Consider the following 15205-nt stretch of genomic DNA (forward strand, 5'->3'; position numbering starts at 1 on the left):
TTTATAAAATCATTTTAACTATATAAAATTTCATTCTTCTATTTTTTATATTCCATATTAAAGATTTTTCGAAGTAATTTTGAAAAGTAATAAGTTTTCTAAGTCTGAAATATAACATATTTTATTCTATATTATTTTTACTCTATTATTCCAATAATTTTTACCTAAAGATCCAGTTTCACCATTAGTTTCAACTGTGAAACATGCTGGATAACCAGCAACACCACCTAAGAGACCAGGTCCATATGCACGAATTTTTGAATCTTTAAATGGACCAACATTGACTTCAAAAGGACTGCCATTTATCTCTTGATTTTCATAAGTGATTGTGACCACGTAACGACCTTCCTTCATTGGTCGATAAATGCATTCATAAGTTGTTTCATCAATTTTTCGGACATCTACATGCTCAGTTGCACCACCTGAAATTTTAATTGGATCAAATATTTTGAGATAATATTTTGAAAATCTTTAAAACTAATTTAAGTACTGCTTCAAAATTACATTAATACCGTATTAGCCCGAATATAACGCGATATTTTTCGACCATTTATTTTCCGTTAAAAAATCGACTCGCGCTAAATTCGGGGTTTAAGTAATGGAATGTAATATAAACAAGGACATTTTCCTACAGAGATTGAAACGCGACTGAACGTCAGACCTAGCTCGACCGACCACTTCAAAACAACCATGTGATCTAGTTAGTAGGCCTGCGCTTTTGTTTGCATAGCGCTACTATAGTAAGGCTATGTCTCCGCTTGTTCGAAGTTCATTAGTCACGTGATTTTTCGACCGCCTTTTAGTCACGTGGGCTCTCACAGACGCCATTTTTTATCTTAAAATTGTGAAATTTTTGGCTTCGCTCGAAAAATTATTATTACATCTTTCTTTTCTTTATTTTCTCTACTTTTAAACAATGTAAAATATTTCTATATTGACAAAAATGCTTTATTTGTGTCGAATTTAATGTAATTTGATACGTAAAACGCAAAAAATAAACATATCAAATTTCAACTCGCTGTAATTTATCTCATGTTTCACCGATTGCCATCGGGTTTGTTTGTAAATGGGGAAGAAATATGACTCATTCAAGTTAAGTCAGTAGAAATTTCATACTACTGCGAGAAAATTTGTCAATAGACCCGCTTTACCCCCTAACGCGAAAGTCAATAATGAATAACGGAAGTCAATGAGTTCTCATTCTGAAAACAGTTCAGATTCTGAATAAACATTTCCGTTTTTTGTTGTTACTTACGTAATATTAATTTTGTTTTACATTACTTAATTTTATTGACATGAATGTAACCTGTGTTATTAGCTATAAATACCTAAATAAATGCTTATCTGATTGAATTTTACTTTCTTTGAATTCTTTTATGAGTATTAATTTTTTTTTCTAAATATCTTTATGAAAATTTTGGAGTCGCGTTAAATTCGGGGTCGCGTTATATTCGGGCTAATACGGTATTTGCTATTATTTACAGCAGCTAAACATAATGTCTGTTAATCTTCAAAAGAAGATTTTAATTAAATTCTTTTGAAAAAGACACACACATAATAATTATATTTTAAGGAGAAAAATTAATTTTACATTTTAAAATAATTACTTGGTAATATCAAAAATATCTATTTTGATATTTATTAGTAAAAAGAAAATTATGATTTCATTAAATGATTAAGATATCTTAAATATTATTTCAATCCCAAAATTAAAAAAATGATCTAACCTGGCCCAATTACTTTTACATTAAGTACACCTTCACCAGCATTTTCTGTATATACTTTGAAATCAGCCATATCACGAACTCTGACTCCATTAGGTTGCAGACCACGACCACTTGCTCGAACTTTGCGAGCATCACAAACTTAAAAAAGAAATATCAAAATTAATATACAATAATCTTTATACAATCAAATTTTGCAATATAAAACTTTTCTTAATAAGAACTACAAATTTTCTCAACCACTATTGCTGAAATTAAAAAATATATATATCTTTACCTGGTGTCACTTTAACTCCAAAAGGACTGTTAGGAATTTGTTGTCCAGCAAAGAATACATTCACAGAATGTAAACCTACAGTTTGAGCAACATATTCACAGCGATGAACATCATCTGCAATTTTTCGTACTCTGCATGGTACAGTATTTCTATTTCCTTGAGGATCTAAAATTTTAACTTCTACTTGACCTCGGCCTGCATCTAGATTAAACATAATCAAAAATTTAATGTTTATCATTATATTTAAAAATATAGCTTTTAAACTTTTTTAAAACTTTGAATATGATTACCTTTTGAGAAAATATCAAAATATGTTGGGCGACCAATCATGACACCAGTAGGTTCCAATCCAGGTCCACTTGCTGTAACTTTTTTTGGATCACCTGCATGACCTTCAACCGTGACACTGAATGGACTTTTTGGCACTTCTTTATTTGCAAAATAGACTTTTACCTAAAAATATTTATATAAAATACTACATAAATTTCCATATTCTTATTTTTAATGTATGTACTTATTTATTCACATTAACACAAAGAAATATTTCGTAAGATTTTAAAATCACATAATTAAATATATATATATAAATTTTTTTAGTGATCATTAAAAAATCGAAAAAATTACATAATCTTAAACAAAATTTCATATTTGTTTATGGCTAATCAATCTTTTTGTTTTCAAATTCTATATTCTAAATTTGGCATGTTTTAGCATGCATAGTCAATTCAAATGACTCTCTATTATATATATAATAAAATCTTAATAAAACTTGCACAAAAAGATTTACAATATATGTGTTTAAATTACACTCTTTTTTAAAATTATTTATAGTAATATTTACAGATTAAAAACAATTATAACAATGAAAAACTCCAAACTTATATTAAGAAATATTACAAACAACAAAGTACTTTGATTCATTATACTTATCAGAAAGTTATGTATACTGTGAATAAGTTATATGAATAAGCAAGCAATAAACGTATTTGTTTGTTTGACATATTATGAATAATTTAATTTATAGCATCATAATTACAATAGAATTAAGAGTAAAATAGTTCATTATTATATATTAATGTGTTAAAACTCTTACCTTATGTACTCCTTCCATTTTGGCAGTATATGTAACAGTATATGTCTTGCTACGGTCATCATTGAATTTTATCTCTACCTAAAAATTTTAAAATATATTTTTATCTTTTGAATAAATCACTTCAATTAATTAAAAATACAAAACAAATTAAACCTTAAATATTTATTTTTATACTTAAATTAATATTTAAATCAACAGCTGAAAAATTTAAATTAATGTTACAACTAATATTAGTTTGAATTATAAATTACTAATAAACAAAAATTAGTATTTATATTAAAACGAATTGATAGAAATAAATTAAATTCTCAAATAAAACAAAAGAAGGCATTTTAATAATTTCTTTTCAAATAATTTAAATGTCAATTTATTAAATACAGTCAAGCTTCTGTGTAAAAAGAATTGGTTCTGAGAAACATTATTATATAGAAAATGAACTGGTAGTGAAAAGAAAACAGTGTACTGTAATAATGTTTTACTGTCCATGGAAATATGCTGATACTTATATTAATAAGAAAATAAAGTGCTATGCATGCATTTTACATAAAAATGAAAACTAAAAGTACAGTATTTTTCTGAAATGAGAAAAGTGATATGATTAAAATAAGTGTTCTTATATATTTATGTTGAAAGTTAAAGTTAGAATTACTTGTTTAAGCAAAATCTTCATCTGGAATGTTTTCTTGCTAACAGAAGCTATTTCTTACAGTTGTGAATGTACCAAAATGGTCATTATTTAAAACTATCCTCAAATACAAATGTTTAGATGTACTTAAGAATAAAGTCTATGGTAGCCTACAGATACTATACTGTAATATAACAATCACCCAGGAATGCATAGTTACAGAAATGAAATCAACATCTTAACTAATTTTAATACTTTAATATACAAAGTAATATTTTTATTTCATCAGGCTTTCAAAAGCTAATTATATAGAAACTAAATTTCATTAAATAGACAAAAAAAAATTTCAATGTCTCATAGAAAATTCATTAAAAAGAGAAATTCATGATATAGAACTTTGCAACAATTTAAATCCAACTGTATTGTACACTAAATAATGAAGAAATAAAATTTACATAAATAATTATATTTTGATTACAAACTTTGTTTTATATAATTTTTACAATATGCTTTTAAATAAAATAAATTTATTGAATTGAAATTTTAAAAAGTAGACAGAAAATAGATTAATATAAAATTTCTTCCTAACTGAAGAAAACATGACTGAACTCTCTCAACTTTTTGGTTTGATGAAGTGCTGAAATCATTCTTACTATAACTTTTAATTGTTTTTGTTATATACTCACACATTAAATTAACAGAATGATATGTTGTAATATGATAAAAACCATATAAACATTTATAGGTTTGATGAAGCTTGTAAATGTAAAGTTAAAAAAAATTAGTTATTGATATTCATTCCTTTTGACATTGTATTATTTTAACAAAAATGAATTTATATCAAGTTTTAAATATGACCAAGTTTCACATGAAGTTTTAAAGATAACTCCAACTAACTAAACATAATATTTGTACATTCTACAAAATAAACAAAATGTTTCATAATTGTATTTTACTGATATTTTTCTCAGTATTATTCTAACAAACATTATAAACAATTGAAAACAATTAAATTTATTGATTTTGAAAAGAAATAATTTAATGAAACTTATGTTTTAATTAAAATTTCAAATGACAAGCAACTGTTTTTCATGGCACAGTTCACATGTTTTTCTAAATTATAAAATTCAATATGTTATAATTTTTCTAATGAAAACAACAACCTAGATTTATCAGCTGTCTCTAATAATAAAAAAATAAAATAAAATGAGTGACATTTCATTTTTGTATTAGAAAAACAGACTAAAATAGCCATATAATTGATATAAAATAAATCAAAGCAATAAAGTCCTTAATATTTTGAATGCTGTATAATTTATTTATTGTTAAAAATAAATTTGGAAATTAAATTAATCTTTTTCATTTTTTAACCTAAAATAACTAAAATTCCATATTGCTTTTATATTTTACATGTATATTTCTTGGAATATTAGTCAACAGAAATTTATTTATTTTCTATTCTGATCTTTTTCAATTATTATTTGACAAAACAGTGATTCATTCTGAAATGAGTACTGTACTTTATAAAATTAAATATATATTATTAAAATATGTAAATATTTAATATTTAGTGTAATATGCAAAATATGTTGAAAAACACTTCAAAATTCCGACAATGAATTTATTTAGTTTGGTTAAAATAAAACGAACATATTTTACTATATCTGCCAAATAATAGATGTAATTTCTGATATTGAAATACAGGCTTATATATATATATTGATAAGACTGATGTGCCTTTTTAATGAATTTAATATATGAATTATACCAAAGAAAATGATTTATTTTCTTTTACAGAAGCTTTGAATTTCTGATTATTAATGTCGTTGCAATATCGTTTTTGGAATGAAGTTGAAAAAATAATGCATAATTTAACATAAAATATTACTCTATGTAAACTAAACAGTAAAATGACATTTTTATTTAAAATTTTATTTAAAACTTGTTTAAACTTTTTAAAGAAAAAAATTAAAAACTTCACATTTTAGAATGATTAATATATTACTCTTGTAATATATTTGAATTGGTTTGGGAAAGAGCATGAGTCACAATTTAAAAATATTTTTCCAAGGTCACAATGTCTTTTCTAGTTTTCTGGTACTGTTTTATAAATCTAAAAAAGTTATGTAGTTTTGATTATTTTAATTTTTATTCAAAGATTACACACATTAAAGATCATTTTAACAAAGTTTGTTAATTGATTTCTATATTTAATAAAATGAAAAAGGAAAAGAATAATTAAAATTAATAAAGAAATTATTAAAAAAATTAATATTTTCGAGCCAAGTGAAAAACTCACTCTTTTTGACTAGTCAATCAATCAATGTCAATGATTGTTTAATTTACTGTATTAATTTAGTCCTCTATATTTTTATATTTATTTTACCAGAAAAATCATTTTTAAATTGCATAAAAAAGTAAATTTCAGTTAATTTATTTTCCTCTTTTGTGTAGTTTGAAGATTATAAAGAGAAGGAAAAAAAAAAAAAATCACTAAAATCATTTGTAATGTTTCAAATATTGTCACAATTATTAAAATGTAAAGCATAAAGTAATATCAATATTTGGTTTATTAGTCTGAAAGTGTTGATTATTCTTATATTGCATCTTTAATTTACTTTAATTTGTCTTATTTTATAAAATTGTATAAACTAAAACTATTTTTAGTTTCTAATTACAATGAAAGAATTTCCATAAAGGAATTCTCATTTCTTCTGTTCAATTTTTTGAAAAGTTTACAACTTTAATATTAATAATTACATAAACTTAATAGAAATAAATGTTATAAATTAACATATTCAAATCACTAATAATTGAGAATCTGTCATCTTAATAAAATGTGCTGACATAATTAATATTAGACAAAATAACACATCTCCAGAAAACAAGGAGATATTCAATTAGAAGGAGCAAATCCATCTACCGAAGAAATTGATGAGAGAACAGATGATTATTAATTACGTTATTACACATTTAATATAATAAATTTACCGATGTTTTCTATTTTCTGAGACAATATGAATATAAATAATTTTACTATTACTCACAATATATTACTATCTCATGAAATTAAAACACTATCAAATAGCTTCATTTTCAGTTTATTACACATTCAGAGTATATGAATTTAAAATGTGAAGATGAAGAATTTAGTGAAATTTTTTCTAAAATCAAAATAAGTCAATAATTTTAATGAATATTAAGATAAAAAGTTGAATTTACTGTTGTTATTTGAAGAATTATTACTTAATTTGCATAAATAGTGTTTAATATGAAATAAGTACTTCATAACCTCAGCTTTAATAAATATTGTGGTTAAAATCCTATATTATTATTATTGTGATTTCTGTAGAATAACTGGTATTTTATATTTGTTTTCATAATTTATACTAGGGATAAAGTGTGTTTAGAAGTTAATTCTCTTAAGCATGGTAATATTATATAACAAAATGTATTTATGAATGAAATATACGAGATATATTTTTATGTTTCTAGTTATAACTTACTTTAAAAAGTTGTACTTGTAAATCAAAACATAAGTTAGAACCCATCAATCTAGTCAACATTTAAAATTTATTCTTAACTACCACAAAAGAATTTAAATTGAAATATATATCGTGATAAAATAAATATTCAAATTTTAGTAAAATGTGAAATTTTTAAAATGTAATATTCAAATATACTTATTACAAGAGTTACATCATATTTTAAAATAAAATTTATATTTATACTTACTGGCACTGGTTGTCCTTTTGGATTTTCAACTACTACTTTAACATCGCCTTTACCAGCACTGAAAGTTTCTACAGTAAAGTTAGTCGGAGCACCGACATTTACACCTGATGGTTCAATACCGGGACCGTAGCATCGAACGCGGTTAGGATTGGTTCGAGGACGAAGAGGAGCATTTGGTTTAAGCTTGGCACTTGGAAATTGAGACAAATATGTCATCATTGATAGGTCATCAACATTTGGATTGACCATTTCTTCTGGCTTGACCAACTACAATGAAATTAATAATGAAAAAAACTCACCAAATTATATAAAATATTATCATGTGATGTTGATACAGTAAAACCTGTGTAAACCAGAATCAAACAGAACAAAGTTATCTTTTCCCATTTTGATGGTTCTCTTACTTTATTCAGGTTCCATTTTAAGCAGGTTTTACTATATATTCATGTATAAATTATATAAACATCAAATTTTCAATAACTCACTTGAGGGATTCCAAGCCATTTATCTGCTAAATCCATAGCTTCTTTTGCATTTTTAAGTGCATTAGCTGGTGTCCAATCTGGCCAGTCAGGACACAAACCTAATTGAAAATTTTTAATTTAATTACCATGTTTTAACAAAATTTTTATGAATATTTGTCTAGGTATAAAATAAGCTATGGACTGTCCAAAAAAATGAAAATATATTCTGAAAGACATTTATATTGAAGCAATTAGATTTTCCTAAATTTTAAGTGTATACAATAGTTAAAAAAATATTCCATAATAAAATTTTCTATAACAATTTAAAATTTCAAAAGAAAAAAAAACTCATATTTTAAAAAAATATATTTTTTTTCAATGAAACTGTTTTTGCATCATTGCATATAAATATATACTGTACTTGTAAAATATTTTACACCCAACTTCCCAAAGCTATTAATATAAACCTAAACTAAATGTATCCTTTATTTTATAACACCATTTTAATGCATGATTACTCACCTGGAGCCACAGCATCCACAAGAGCTCCGACGGCTCTACCATCATTCCAGTCAGATGTGAAATTGTTAATAGGCACATCTGGTAATTTACTCTGAATCCATCCCAGTAAACGCTGCTTAGGAGATGGACCTGTTTTGTCGCCAAATTCTTCTCCTTCCCACATGGGAAGAGAGATGGAATAATGGAGGATAAGTGTCCATATTAAGCCCAAAATTAACTTTAATTTGCAATCCACAATATCACTACTATCTGTAATGACAAAATATTAATCTCTTATAGAAACTAAAAACTACTTTTCAGAAAAACTGATTTATTAGTGATATAAATTTGATTATACGCATATCTAATACTGGGGCATTATTTAATTTTAAAAGATATAAAGTAATTTCTTAGAAATTAGGCTATGTCTTAACTACATTTCAGAATCTGATAAGATTTTAATTTAAAAACTTAAATTTTTTAGTATTGCTGGTTTACCAACATATTTTTAATTACATTTTATAACAAATTATTCCTTTCAATTATAAATGTAAATTTCTGATTTACAGAAATTAAATAATCAAGTTAAATATGAAACTTAAAAACATTATCTATGTTAAAAAAATTAAATAATTAATTAAATAATAAAATAAACTATTTAATAAATTATTCAAGTATTTTGGTAGCATTAAAATAACTTTTTAATTAAGACATCATTAAAAGCATGGCACTCAAAATGTTTATTGAATAGTTCTACTGTTTCTTTAGTTGCTTTTTGATACTGAAAGGTTCTTAATTTGGTATTTTGAATATATCTTATGTGGCTACAATACCAAATATGTAATAAACTTAATTTAAATTAAGAATTTCCATGTAACAGATGAAATATACTAAAAAACATTTAAACATATAAATATTTATAGATATTTTAAAATTCTGATTAAATGGTGTATATATGAGTCAGATAGAATAAACAGTCAGATAAATCAATGCTGTATTACTCATTTATTAGGATAAATATTAAATTTTCTATAAATAAAACTAATTTTTTGGTTATTTACTTAACTATGCTTTGTTAAAATGGCATATATCTTGAATTAAAAAAAATATTATAATCTGTTGGACAGGATGCAGTCACTCATTATCATTAATATAATCTTTAAAAAAAAATAAACAAAAAAGTCTAGCATTCAGGTAATGCTAATTAGTGCATTAAGTTATTCAGGTTTGCTTAATAAAACCATGTTCAAGCAAGCAAAACTTAAGACAGTATAATTAAATCAATTTTCACTCAGAAATGAATTTCACATCATTAGCATCTATTAAACAAATTTAAATATTTAAATCATTTCACTGGACAAAAAGTAATCAATTCCCAGCAGTGACGTCATCAACAGGAAATGACGTAAGTCGTGTCGTAATAAATTCAACCAATAAACTTCTAATTTTACTGTTACTTTTTTTTAAATTGAATAAATTTAAATTTCAATAGCAAACCGAAGTTTAAATCAAATTATTACAAGCACTGAATAAATTATAGTATTTTTGTTCTATTATTTCGAAAATGAAAATTCAGTGTTAAGCCGCTAGAAATAATTAAAATGCTCGTGTCATATATTTTGCGTGAGAGTTGATAGGTAATATAAGCCAATATTTACCTTTTAATGATTAGATATAGGGAGAACAAACAAAAATAAGATGAAAAACACATTTAAATTCAGTTAGCTAACATTATATCAGAATTAATATAATTCATTAAAACTGCTACGGGCAAAATAGAGAAAAAACACGCACTGAGTTCTTTTCTGAATAAAGGAGAGTAGTGTACATTATAAGAGCGGATATATATGTTTATAAATAAATTACAGTAACAAGTTAAAAAAAATTTCTTGGAATTCTTGAAAGCCTACACAAAACCAATGGATGTTGGCTAGTTTTATTTATGTGTATATAGTGCTATAGGCGAATAGAAATTAATACTTATGTTTAGCCATATTAAACAAATAGGCTATTTGATAGTACAGTAGTTATAAAACTGTATATCTTTGTAAATATTTTATATCTTCAGTAAACATAACATAAGTATTCATTTTCAGATTTATTTATTTATTTTGATAAACTCAATTTCTATATAAAGCAGATGTACTGTACATCCAAAGCTACGAGCTAAATTATAATTTTTCCGAAAGATAAAAAAAGAAATACATTTTAAAAATTCATAAATTAATCTGCATTTCTGAAAATTTGCAGAATAAAAAATTTATTCTTTGCTAAAATTTTCATAAGACAAGCGGAAAGATGTATTTATATTGTGCTGTGTTAAAGAATTCGTGGAAGAATCAATAAAAGTACCGCTGCTGACTTGTAAATTACTTATAAGTTTAATATCCTATACTTTAATACTGGAATTCAAAAAAATGCTATTTTAGAATTTATTTATAATTTATAAAATTAAGAAATTTAATTGATATTAGTTTCAGTCAGCTAACGATTTAAAAAAATGAAGCAAAAAAGTGTTAACAAGGTTTAATATATTTGATCTTTCCTCGTCTTAACAAGCTTAATCCACTTGTCAAATCCACTTCAGAGTTAAAAAAATAAAATCGAAATGCAATAAAGTCTGTTAAAATAAACAATACCAATTTAAAAAAAAAGTCTCGGAGAAAAAACTGGAACGTTGTCAAAACTCAGTTATCTATCTCATCGGGTTAACGCATCCCGTCATTCAATCTAAGCATTCACGATAATTGCTGTTAAGAAGCAGAACCAAGTTTCGCTGTAGTAAATTATGCAGTTTTAAAACAGATTTTCAAAATATTTTTTTTTATTTAACTATGTTACAACTATCTTTTGTTGTAACTCATTAATTACGTAAGTGATTCGATTCCTATAAAATGAATGACATGGCTGAAATCCAAGCTTATGTTTAGTTGGAAGGGATCCCAAACAAACACGTGGGTTTAAAAGTTTGCTGGTGGGTGCTACAGTAGTCGAAATAAAACATTATTTGGCATATTACATAAAGTACATTCACTAAATTTAACGAATTTGAGCTGTATTTGAGTTGATCTAATAACTTTTGTTTGAGATATTGGACTAAGTATCGGTTGATACTTAATTTTCCCGTAACTTTAAATGGAAATAATGATAAAGTAGAAAATCATTCCGATAAGTAGTCATTGGAGTGGGAGATAAGAAAAATCGGCTTTTATCTAGAAAACTTAAACTTCCTCCCACGCCGTTTACATTCCACTTTGCTATAAGAAGTTGAGAGTTTGACGGATGATTTGTTAATAATAAAAATATTTGAAATTATATGAAAAAGTACAAAAAAATGACATAATTCAACCATATTTTCAAAAATGAAAAAAATCAAACTGTATTTCAAAAAGAAGCAACGGAATTTTAATATTTTTTAAAAATCAGAAGACGATTATATTATAATATATTTTATTTATATATTAGATAAAAGTTATGAGGGATTAGGAATTCCATATCAATTTAATAGGAATTATTTATTTTCAATAGCCAGATGGCTCTGTTTTTTTATATATTAAAGAATGGACTAAGTGCCACCTGGCTATTGTTTAATAAATAATTTTTATAAAAAAATTCTTGTAAAAAAAGCGGGGGAAAAATCAATCACGAAGATCATTTTTATAAGATACAAATTAAAAAAACATCAAAAATTATTTAGCATTTTAATATATTCCATTTGTATTCAACATTTAACATTCAAAGAAATTCAATCGGAGTTTGTAAAACTTTGATCTAAACAAAGTTCACTCTTTAACTTTAAACATACAAACGTGTCATACATGTGAAAATATAAATAAGTTTTTCAACTTAGCGTAACTTTTTAATCAGGTCAGAAATTTTATCCTTTTTATAAATCTGTTTAACGTTTCCAATAATTTGAACCCGCCACTCGGGAGGTTAAATAAGAGATAACTTGTTATATCACGTGACATTTAATTTGGCCATTTAAAACTTTTTGCCATAAATCTGAGAATATATTATTATTATATTTATAAGTTTAATATTGATTTTCCAATAATAATAATATTCAGAAAAGGAAAGAATGCTAGAGGCATAACAACAAAAATGAAACGGAAACGAGGTTTAAAGAGATACTCTCTACCCTTTATCCTGTTAGCAAAACACGCAGATAAATTTTCCTAAATCCTCAATTAATTATATAAAATTCGAGTAAAAATTTTTTAAAATTTAATTCGATGTATTATTAAATGCTAAAGAAATAATTTTAGAACTGATGACAATTTTTTTTAAAATAAATATATTAAGTATCGGTTTACTCTCAGACGAAGAGTCATGCGACAGAACGGAAGAAAAACTAAATAGATCCATAAAATATCAGCTGTAAATTTTATGTTAGACATTAAATCGTAAAAATAAAACGATACAGTTTTTTTATTATTTATGATAAGTATAAAAATATTTTTCGAATTAATTTTGTTATGTGTATTTGATGAAATTTAATACGGTATCGATGTTCGACTTATTTTTATAAAAAAGAAAATCTATTAAAATTTATTACGTAATAATTCAAACTGTCAAGAAAAAAAAAATTTTAACGCTCGATCCCGTGACTCAATTTGTAGCCGGACTGAAGATCACGTGAGGCCAAATTAACAAATCCAATAAGATCTAACCTTCGGTGAACATTATTTCAAATATTTATTATAATAATAATAAAATAAACTAAATTAACAGAATAACTTTATTAATTTTTATTCGAATTTTAAAATTCACGTGAGCAAAACTTCGTCCCAGAGAGAATAAAAATCCAAACGACAATTACAAAATTGAGTAATACTTTATTAATACGATAAACATGTAGGATATTAATAAAAGCATATAACTTTCAAATGCCAGTACGAAAGAAAAAAAAATGTCGAACGATCACGTGACGGAATTTTGTAGCCGGACAAATCCGATAAGCACGTGGTAACAAATTTTCGAAGCATCGATTGTATGGCAACATGCCTACGTACACGATCGAAAACATTAAAAATAAACATTTACAACACGAATATAATACTACTAGAGTGTTCTTTCATAGCTAGACATTCTTGCTTTTTCTTTTTTCTATCCGGATGAACAAGGGTAGACAGAAGAAAGTTCTTTCACCTTTAACAACCTGTTCCATCTCGAATTTTAATGCTAATTAACAACCTTAGGGATTGTATCGTTATTGAATTTTTATTTATTTTTTAACTGCAGACAAGTACAATTCAATAATATAAATTTAAATGTATTCATCTAGCAACTAAGTTGTAGAATTTATTATTATTAATTTTTCTACAACGAGTATTAAAGGTACAGTTTTAATGTTCGATGAAGTGAAGCCATAGTAAAAAAAAGAATTGTTTATGCGAATAAATAATAGAGCGGAAGGATAGTATCCTGCTATATTTTTTCATTCAAGTGAAAATGTACGTAACATCACATAAAAAAGGATTGAAAAACTATCTTAAAGTTTATAATTTTTCAATTAAAAAAAATACATATATATATTTTAAAAATAATTCTTATTGTGTAAACGTCGAGAAAATTATGTTATTGTAGTATTTTACTATTCGTCTGTTCTAATATAAATTATCTTAATACACGTTACTTAAAACATCTGTTGACAACTGTTTCGGATACGAGCATATTTTGTTACTGTTAAACGAAAATTTGTTCCTGTATTATTCTATAAAAATACCAGATTAAATTTTTATATTTTTGAATTTTTTTTTTTTTTTTTTGTTTTGTAAGTTGGATGATGAAATAAAAATCTAGAACCTATTTTGGAATGTTTTGCTGTTATTGAGGATATCGCTGTATAAAAGTATCCATATTTTATATCCCTTTATTAGAATTTTATACTATAATTATTGTTTTGAATGCCATTCCATTTTTGACATTCCATCCTTGGACAATGTTGAAAAAATAAATAAAACTCCATTACTAATCCATTTTCTACAGCCGTTAACACGATGCGCGTATTAATGATACGAAGCTCTATAAATTTCGATGGTATAAATACAAATAAGAAATGAGAATTATAGTCTCTCTTGATTAGCATTCGACTAGAAAATTCATAAAAATATAATAAATTTTATAACGAAAGTTGATACAAATTAGCATCATCCGCATCAGTTTCTTGTGTATTAAACCTTTAATAATGGCAGGCAAATTATAATTTGTATTCAAGTTTTGAGCATGGTATTCTAACTTACTTAATGAGATTAATAACCCTACAAAAACTAAATGCTTAAAGTTTCGAATTAGAAGAGTGTGTTGGATAAGACCACGAAGGTAACTCATCACTCCTAGAAATATGAGATTCACCGTTAGATAAGAATGAATAAGAGTTCCTAATAAGGTACGACTTCCCACGCAGGAAAAGAAAAAAACAAGAGAAGCGTTATGTGTCTATCACTTCATATAAACGCCTGCCACTTCCGCTTTGAGTTGACATCAAACTGGAATTCCTGGAATGTTCCACCACCCAAACTCTTAGACACGTTACTAATCATTTTCTATAAACATCAGGAATAACAATTAACTCATTCTAAGATATGCAATTCTAGAGAATTCTTTAATGCTTGTCTATAACAAATTCTAAATAATGAGAGTAAATTTTTACTAAATTTAATTGACTGATTTCGAAAAAATTCAGCGTTATAGAAGCAATTATAATAAGCCTTTTAATTCAATTTTGAAGAAATAATTTAATTGGATTATTTAAAAAAGTAATAATTCTCTGGATTCCTAATT

The 15205-nt window shown here is 25.2% G+C and overlaps 1 protein-coding gene across 1 annotated transcript in view; it reads right to left on the reverse strand.

The window, feature by feature from the left end:
- Positions 1–15205, reverse strand: part of LOC136973790 (filamin-A-like) — a 76239-nt gene that overhangs the window by 52583 nt on the left and 8451 nt on the right. Inside the window, 8 exon segments of the mRNA XM_067268556.1 lie at positions 165–422; positions 1728–1865; positions 2002–2202; positions 2292–2454; positions 3095–3172; positions 7455–7721; positions 7940–8037; positions 8441–8689. Of these exon segments, the coding sequence (XP_067124657.1) occupies positions 165–422; positions 1728–1865; positions 2002–2202; positions 2292–2454; positions 3095–3172; positions 7455–7721; positions 7940–8037; positions 8441–8689 (1452 nt within the window).

Source organism: Centruroides vittatus, unplaced genomic scaffold (assembly GCF_030686945.1).
Source record: "Centruroides vittatus isolate TY-2023 unplaced genomic scaffold, ASM3068694v2 contig_329, whole genome shotgun sequence".
NCBI classification, from domain to species: Eukaryota; Metazoa; Arthropoda; class Arachnida; order Scorpiones; family Buthidae; genus Centruroides; species Centruroides vittatus.